Consider the following 9,495-nt stretch of genomic DNA (forward strand, 5'->3'; position numbering starts at 1 on the left):
AACTGGGAGATGATAGAGGAATTACATTATTGTCAGATAATTTCTCCCACTGTCACAACATATAAAAATTTTTAACAAATAACTCCAGCCAATAGCGGTTCAGTGGATCTGGACTCTGTGGAGGAGAGTCATGGTTTCAGAGACGCCTTTTTTTTTACTGCTAAACGTCATTTAAAAAAATGATATGATTAAATTTGCAATTGAGAGGGCCACAATTTTTCTCTATTTCTGTGAAGAAAAAAATATCTATATCTTGTCGGAGCCCTTCTAGTGCAGCGCCCCTGTCTGTGAGGGCAGAGAGGCTGCAGCCAATCAGCTTCCAGCTTCAGCAGGTCCCGCCCAGACTCAGTGTGTGTGTGAGACCAGGAAGAGGAGCGCTCTGAGAGCAGTAATAGTTTAAGCTGAATCATCTTCACAGCAGTTTTCTGCTCAAAATAACCGACTGAGTCTCTAAACTCAGGTTGCTAACATGTTAGCTCTCCACAGCTTCAGGAAATGAAATGAAAGAATCGTTCCTGCTGAAGAAACTAGATGTGTTTGGTGGTTCAGGGAAAATATGCCTCCTGTTTCCTAACTGCTCTATAATGACAGCAGAGAGTCCAATGTTTGCATCGTGTTCATATCAGTTTGTAATCCGTCTGTTTATAAAGCTGTAAAACTTTAACCAATCAGCATTTAGTATTTCTACTGCCAGCTCTATTTCTGCATTTAGTTTTCAGAGAATCATGTAGTTCAAGGTCCAACATCTGACCAGTTCTTCTGGGTTTTATGACACGTCTCCAACTTTTCTCACAGGTTTAAAGGTTTAAATTTTCCAAATGTTGACAGTGGAGGAGCTTTAAGCTCCTCTTCATTTCTGCTGCCAGGATCTTTCTGTGGTAAAAACCTGCAGAATTTTCTTCACCTTAAACAAAACCATCCAGATGCTCATCCCTCGTTCAGCCTGGACCAGAATCCTGAGAAGAGCCTTGTCAACGACTCCTTTTCAGACTTGAATGCAGCTCAGGAGATCCCACTTTCCTCTCTGGTGAACTCTGCAGAAACAGGAACAATCAAACCAGCTCCAGAGGAATTTAGCTGAATTTGGGATCAAATTAACAAACATGTAAACGTTACATCCTGCAGTTTTAAAGGCGTCTAGTTTGCAGATTATTTTAGACTTGATTAAACAAAATAGAAAATAAAGTTTTTTTTAAAAGAGGTGGATTTGGTTCACTCTTTATAGATTTTGGTGCATTTGAGGAAAAGTGGTTTGATATATTTGTTCCTCTTCCAGGAGTTTAGGGACCACAGCCAACTACAATTAGCTAAAATCAACAAATACTTTGACCCCATCTAGAAACATTTAGAAACTTCTTCATTTTAATAGTTTCAAACACAAATATGTTTGATGTGCTTTGATACAAACAGTGGACACCATCTTAGCAACACGGCACAAGCTAACAGCCATGGTCTTCCTCATGTCGCTGTTCAGCGTCACATCAAGACAGTTCAGCTTCCCAAGCTTCATTTATTTCAATATTTTAGATTTTATTCTTTATAACACATCGATATGGTTAGATTTAAAATGTTGTCAGGAGTTTCTTTCACTCTGGTTTTTAGTTTTTTACACCATATAGCAGCTTTTTTTCTACATGCAGACTAAAAACTTTAATATTGGTCCATAAAACATGAGCGGTTGATCTCTGCAGCTCCTCCAGAGTTACCTGGAGCCTCTTGGATACTGTAATGAAAGCTCTTGTTTTGCAGCTGCACCTTAGTTTTTACGTTTCTGAATGATGGGTTGAGTTTTGCTTCATTGGAATCAGCTGAAAACAGAAACATGCTGCATTTTTCATGCTCTTAATGTGGATTTTTGCTTCCATTTCACAATTTACTCACCACTTTTTGTTGATCTGCCACATGAACTGAATCCTAACAGACTAAATGTTGATTCCACTTCATCATCCTGAGTGTTTCTGACTTGTTGCTGCAGCACCCCCTGCCCCTTCTCTCTACTTCTCCTCCTGAGAGGGTGAGACCTGCTCCCAGCTCTCCATCTAACGGGTGAATTGAGTTTCTGGCAGCCTTGGAAATTCCTTGGCGCACCTCATGTTTGCCCTTTCTGCATCCCTTCAGGATACCAGTGGGGCAGATGCAGCTATTGGCTTTAGCGATGCAGCGTTCAGGCCTTTGCATTGATGTCCAGGGAGCTTGGGCGTGTGATGTCTTTTCTGGTCCAGGCTCGCCGACAAGTCTGGCTTGCTCAGTCCACGTTGACTGAAACATGCCGTAGGACCCTCCGCAGTGTTCCTGTTGTGCCAGGGGAGTTGTTCAGTTCTGCTGCCTTGGAAGCGCTGGACCGAACCGTTCAGGCGCGGCAGACTAGAGAACAGCTTTCAGGCCTCAGCAGAGATATGCCCCCTCCTCATCGTAATCCAAGGCGCCCAGCGGCTGGCCCCAGTATTCGGCCGCTGCCTCAGGGTTCTGCTCGGCCTAGTGGGTCTTACCCTCGTCATGTAGAGTGGAGATCCAGCAGGGACTTTCGTGAGCTGGTCCGCCAACCGACCAGACACACCCGGGCCGCAGACGTTGGCCACTGCCCCCCCAGACCACCTAGGGGCCGGGGGGAGAGAAAGTGAGGCCACCAGGCCGGCCGTCGGATATTTTTCTCAGCAGCAGCTCAGTTACTGGGCTGCTCTTGCTGTGGATCCATGGGTGGTTGCCACTCTGACCCATGGTTACTGGCTACAATTCCGACGGCGGCCTCACATCTCACACCGGGTCAGGGTGACCATCATTGCCGACCCGGTGAAAGCACAAGCCCTGGACCAGGAGCTTTCCGCCCTCCTGTCCAAGGGTGCAATCGAGGCAGTGGATCTTCTGCGGCAACCCAGAGGCTACTATTCAACGCATTTTATCGTGCCAAAAAAGACGGGCGGATTTCGTCCCATTTTAGATCTCAGGGGACTCAATCAGTATTTAAAGGTCCTGCCTTTTCACATGCTCACGACGGCAGAGGTTTTGCGGGCTGTGACAAAGGGAGAATGGTTTACATCAATCGACCTTACAGATGCGTACTTTCATGTACCTATTGCGGCGGAACATCATCGCTTTCTCAGGTTTGCCTATCGGGGTCGCCACTGGCAGTTCCGTATGCTCCCGTTCGGCCTCTCACTGTCCCCAAGGGTGTTCACTCGGTGCGTGAAGGCGGCCCTCTCTCCTCTGCAGGCCCAAGGTATGAAGGTTCTGCCATACCTCGACGCCTAGCTTCTCTGCGCCCAATCTCGAGAGCAGGCATCTCGTGATGCGAGTCGCCTGCTCGCTCATGTGTCCCGGATGGGCCTCAGGGTGAACTTGGAGAAGAGCTGTCTGATTCCTTCACAGACAACCACTTTTCTTGGGGTGATTTTAGATTCTCCCTCCATGACAGCCTACCCATCTGTCCAGAGGGTGGACGGCATTCTCCGACTGGTGAGTCGATTCAGGCTGGGGAGGCAGCTTTCTTATATCGTCTTCCTGTGGCTGCTGGGCAAACTAACATCAGTTACTCAGGTTGTGCCCTTAGGTCTGCTGTCTTTGCGCCCTTTGCAGAGGTGGATCAACAGCTGGCGCCTGGATGCGAGACTACACAGGCATCGCAAACTTGTGGTAACGTGGCCATGTCTTCATACCCTGAGTCCATGGAGAGACAGGGCCTACTTGTCCAGGGGCGTGTCCATGGGGGTGGTTGTGTATCACAGGGAGGTATTTATGACAGATGCCAGCTCCATGGGATGGGGTGCTGTGTGGCAACACAGGGCGGTCCAGGGCCGCTGGTGTCCACAGGATCGCTCCAAACATATAAATGTATTGGAGCTGCATGCTGTGCATTTGGCTCTCAGGCACTTTTTGCCCCACCTGCAGGGGAGACATGTCCTGATTCGGTCAGACAACACCTCTGTTGTCTACCACATCAACCACCAAGGTGGCACCAGGTCAGCACAGCTTCTGAAGGAGGTCCTGTCAGGCACACTATTTTGAGTGCCAGGGCATTCTCCACTCGTCAGCAATATGAAAACAGATGGCGTCTGTTTTCCCAGTGGTGCTCTGCCCACAATACTGATCCAGTAACCTGCCCGGTTCCCACTATTTTGGAATTTCTTCAGTCGCTTCTTGATGAGGGACGCTCTCCTTCGACGCTTAAGGTATATGTAGCGGCTATATCATCTTGTCATGCTGACGTTGATGGCTGTACAGTGGGGAGCCATAAGCTGGTTTCTCTTTTTTTGTGTGGTGCTCGTAGGCTGCACCTGCCAACAATTCCGCGAGCACCAGTTTGGGACCTGTCCTTGGTCCTCAGTGCTCTGTGCCGCCCTCCATTTGAGCCTTTGGTTCATACAGACCTCAAATGGGTATCATGTAAAACGGCTTTTTTGTTGGCTATTGTCTCCGCTAAGAGGGTCAGTGAGCTACATGCTCTTTCTGTCAGCCCGTCATGTCTCAGATGGGGTTCAGATGGTTCTGGGATTACCTTGTGGCCAAACCCGGCATTTGTCCCTAAAGTGCTTTCTCGTTCTCATTGTAACCAACCATTGAGGTTGGCGCGTTTTCAGCCTACGTCAGGGGAAGCTGACGATAGTTCTGAGTTACTGTTCCCAGTGAGGGCACTGGAAGCCTATATTGCAGCCACTGCTGCTACAAGGCGCTCGGACCAGCTTGTCTTGTGTTATGGCGGCCCGAGATTAGGTTGTCCTCTGTCCAAACAGCGCCTCTCCCATTGGATCGTGGACGTCATCTGCCACGCCTACACTGCAGGGCATCGCCCCCGGCCAGTTGGCGTGAAGGCACACTCTACCAGGAGTGTTTTCACTTCCTGGGCAGCCTTGAGAGGGGTTCCACTGGAAGCTATACGTGCTGTGGCATCATGGGCTTCTCCGAGCACGTTCACTAGATTTTACAATGTGAATGTGGCCTCCTGTCATTCTCTGGACCAGGTTGTTTTACAGGGGTCCTCTGGGTCTCCTCATTGAGGTATGTGCTCAGGATGTGACATTGCTGGTATTAGTCATTCAGTGCTTTCAGCACCGCCCCTTGGCGATCAGTAGGGATGAAATAGAACGAAAGTTACGTATGTAACTACGGTTCTATGAATCCCGGATGACCGCCAGAGATTCTGTGTCATTCAGAATCCTTGCGTTTCGCGAGAAGATTCTGTAGGAACAAAGCCTCGGATGACGTCATGCTATATAGCCTCTGATTGATCATCTGATGTGTCACAAGTGTGACTCTGTTGACATTATTGCTCCAACAGCGCATGCGCAAAAGGAACATTCAGTGCTTTCAGCACCGCCGTCTGGCGGTCATCCGGGATTCATAGAACCGTAGTTACATACGTAACTTTCGTTTTAGTGACTCAGGCGAGTCTCAAGGGTGTTTTACATAAAGTTTTGGGCTAAAAGCAACATATGAAACGTTTTCCACCTTTTTCTCTCCAGAATAAAACATCGTAGTTATTTTGCGACCATCAAAGAACTTTGAGGTGATTCATTAATTGAATGTCCACAGCATCTTTTAGATTTTTCTTTCTGCTGAATATTTATTAGTAAGACAGTTTTGCGAGGGTCAGTTCAGCTTAATGCAGCAGCAGAAATAATCCAATCAGTAAAATCAACCATCTCTCTTTCCCTAATGCCGACACTGAGAACTAAAAAGGGAACCTTTGAGAGACGGACGGAGCGTAGGATGTGTGAACCCCAGAACCGGCCTGATGATGAAGAACGTGATCCAGCAGGTTTCACTTGCTAAAGCAGCATCAGATGACGGTTCTTTAGGGAGCCTGGGCTGTGAATTCAAACAGGAGACAGGGCTTTGAATTTTGGTGTCTGTATTAAGTGATTTGAATAAAAATAGACAATTATAGAAACACAATGACAAACAAAATGACTCAGAATAAATTAATTCTAAGATCATAAAGTCCATAGTCCTTTTCCCAGCTCTCCATCTTCAGATCCAGATGAGGATCTGATCCATCAGGGGAAAAAACCCGACCTAAAAGGTCCGAAGAACCCATTAAGTGTTTTATCAAAAAACAACAAATATGTACAAACACACAATGAAATAATACATTTAGTCCATGCATATTAAATGCAAATATTAAATTAGTAATAATTAATCAGGTTAAATTACCCATAATTTAAATAAAGTGAACAAAAAGAGTATTCATCATATTTCAAGTTAAAGACCAAATTAAAGCCAAAATGCACTTTCAAAATATCAATCAAGGAAAATAAAAATAAATTGTCAAAACCTCAAGCAGAGTGAGAGAACGAAAAGTAAAATAAATAAACAAACAATATCCAACTTAAGTGTAGCTACTTTCCATTGTGACCAATTTAACTTCACTGCCTCAGCATCAATGCTAAAGTGCCAGAAGTGGCACAGAATCAGCAAACCAGTTTCCTTCTCAAACCGAGTCGGGCGAACTGAGCCACAATCAGCTCTGACAGAATCCCAGTGACGGTCCAGGAACGCAGTGCCAATAACTCTGATAAAACAATCGAGCTGAAGTTTCACATGCTAAAGCAAAACTGCTGTCAGATAAACAACTCAGCAAGGAATCAAACCAGTAGGTCCACAGATTTGGATGAATTTGTGAGGAAGACGCCAACAGCAAGACACAATCACCGTGGAAACAGGGGAGGAAGTTCAAACTGCCATTAGAAATGACTAGAAAACTTTCAGCATTTCTCTGTAATCAAGTTTCTTTATTGAAGACGAACAACAGACATTTATTTCTGATATAAATCTAAAACATGAGAAGAAAACAGCATCAGTTCTGATTTGATGTTTCAGGTTTTCTGGATCACAACATAGAAAACAGAATCAAGTTCAGATCACTTTGATCTAAACTGATTTAACAACAAATAAAACATGGAAATACATGGATAAAAAAGTTAAAGGAAAACCATCAGAGTCCAGAGAAGTTTAGATTTTCATGAAATATTTCTGTCATCAGAATGAAAGAAATCATCAGCAGTGATTTCCTTTATGGCTCCTGTAACACAAAGAACTAAACCGGAAAAATAAAGAAGATCAGAACAGCAGAGACACCAGAACCATGAACCCTGATCAACAACCTGAGAGACAAGAGGAAATCTATCTGGGTTTACTGAACTCTGCTGAGGATCCAGAACCACAAATCCTAACTCCAGCCAGTATCGGTTCAGTGAATCTGGTCTGGACTCTGTGGAGGAGAGTCATGGTTTCAGAGACGCTGTAGAAGGACAGAATACCTGCTGTGTGATCCAGGTACACTCCGACTCTGGAGGGAACTGGACCTGAGATGGAGGTCCAGATGTTGTTGTGACCAAATGTACTATCACTGCAATCTAATGCCCAAGATGTATAATTTCTTCCAAAACAACATTCATACCCACGTCCTGCTCTGCTGATACTCTTGTATGCGACTGATACATTAACTATCCCTCTCCTCTCCACCTCCCAGTAACAACGTCCAGTCAGACTCTCTCTACTCAGAACCTGATCATAAAAAGTGAATCTGTCTGGATGATTAGAATAAAACTGATCCTGATTCATCCATGTCACCTTCCTGTTCCCCTCTGATAGTCTCAGCCGTCTGAATGCTGTGTTTGGATCCAGAGTGATTTCACATGAATATCTTAAGAATCCAGCTCTGCTCTTTGGTTCTGGTTCTGACAGTAGAACATCCACCTCAGTGACCTTCAGTGAGATGTTTGTCCATGAGTCTCTCAGGACGTCCTGTAGTTTGTCTCTGAGCTCTGACACAGCTGCTGTCACGTCCTCAAAGTGTCTCAGAGGACGGATGTTGATGCTGGATGAGTGTGTCGACTCACTGAGTGCTGGCAGTGAGGGGTAGTTGAGGAGAAACTGGTTGTGATCCTCTGTGTGTGAGAGCTGCTCCAGCTCAGCGTCTTTCCTCTTCAGCTCAGTGATCTCCTGCTCCAGCTTCTCCTGAACATCTTTGACTCGACTCACTTCAGTTTCCTGCTGGGATCTGATCTGCTGCTTCACCTCAGAGCTTCTTTTCTGGAGGAGACGGATCAGCTGGGTGAAGATCTTCTCACTGTCCTCCACTGTTTTATCAGCAGAGCGATTGATGGCCTCCACCTCCTGCTGAAGCAGCTTCACATCTTTCTCCTGGTCCTGGATTCTCTGCTGGATGTTTCCTCGTCTCTCCTCCAGCTCTCTCTGCCTCTCAGTCCTTTCTGCTGCAGCTGACACTGTTTCATGGTCTCTATGTTCATCCATTAAACAGATGAGACAGATACACTTCTGATCAGTGCGGCAGAACATCTTCATCACCTCATCATGCTTAGAGCAGATGTTCTCCTGGAGGTTCTTGGACGGCTCCACCAGCTTGTGTTTCTTAAATGCAGCTGAATCATAATGAGGCTGAAGGTGTTTCTCACAGAAAGAGGCCAGACAGACTAAACAGGACTTGATGGCTTTCAGTTTTCTTCCAGTGCAGGAATCACAGGCCACATCTTCAGGTCCAGCATAACAGTGGTCAGCAGGAGCAGCTTGGAGTCCAGTCTTCTTCAGCTGCTCCACTAAAGCTGCTAGCATGGTGTTTTTCTGCAGGTCAGGCCTCTGTGTGAAGGTTTTCCTGCACTGAGGACAGTGGTAGTTTTCCTTTTTCTCACCTTCATCCCAGAAGTTTTTAATGCAGGTCATACAGTAGCTGTGTCCACAGGGAGTCGTCACCGGATCCTTCAGTAGATCCAGACAGATGGAACAGGAGAAAGTCTCTCGATCCAGCTGAACTGCCTGCTGCTCCATTTCTGCTCTCAGTAGCTCTGACTGTTAGTTTCATTTCCTGAGAACAGAAACAAGCTGGAGCTGTGATCCACCAATCACATGTCAGGGCAGAGAGGCTGCTGCCAATCAGCTTCCAGCTTCAGCAGGTCCTGCCCAGACTCAGTGTGTGTGTGAGACCAGGAAGAGGAGCGCTCTGAGAGCAGTAATAGTTTAAGCTGAATCATCTTCACAGCAGTTTTCTGCTCAAAATAACCGACTGAGTCTCTAAACTCAGCTTGCTAACATGTTAGCTCTCCACAGCTTCAGGAAATGAAATGAAAGAATCGTTCCTGCTGAAGAAACTAGATGTGTTTGGTGGTTCAGGGAAAATATGCCTCCTGTTTCCTAACTTCTCTATAGTGGTGGAGAAAGTACTCACAAATGTACTCAAGTAAAAGTAAAAGTACCACATTAACATTTTACTTAAGTAGAAGTAAAATAATTTTATAATTTTAGCATTATATAGCATTTTTTTGCCATATAATCCTAAATTTTAGCATTATATAGCTCTTATCTGAGCCTTTCCAACCTCCCACCACTCAGTTAAAGACAAATTCTGATTTTTTTTGTTTTCCATAGTTGCCAAAAGTTACTAAAACTTTGACAAAAGAAAATGTCTTTAAGTAGTTGGTATTAAAATGCCAATACGATCCGTATCTAATATTTCTTGAACAAAGAAAGTCCAAGTAATCTAGG

The 9,495-nt window shown here is 45.4% G+C and overlaps 1 protein-coding gene across 1 annotated transcript; it reads right to left on the bottom strand.

Moving 5' to 3' along the window:
• Positions 1–5,530: 5,530 nt before the first annotated feature.
• On the bottom strand, positions 5,531–8,832 carry LOC148156046 (E3 ubiquitin/ISG15 ligase TRIM25-like). The gene has a single exon (XM_088011081.1). It carries the CDS (start codon positions 8,779–8,781, stop codon positions 7,117–7,119), a length of 1,665 nt encoding a protein of 554 aa, XP_087867207.1. The 5' UTR covers positions 8,782–8,832; the 3' UTR covers positions 5,531–7,116.
• Between the last annotated feature and the right edge of the window lie 663 nt (positions 8,833–9,495).

The sequence above is a fragment of the Poecilia mexicana genome, unplaced genomic scaffold (assembly GCF_051168715.1).
Source record: "Poecilia mexicana isolate PSO_F unplaced genomic scaffold, ASM5116871v1 scaffold_12, whole genome shotgun sequence".
NCBI classification, from domain to species: domain Eukaryota; kingdom Metazoa; phylum Chordata; class Actinopteri; order Cyprinodontiformes; family Poeciliidae; genus Poecilia; species Poecilia mexicana.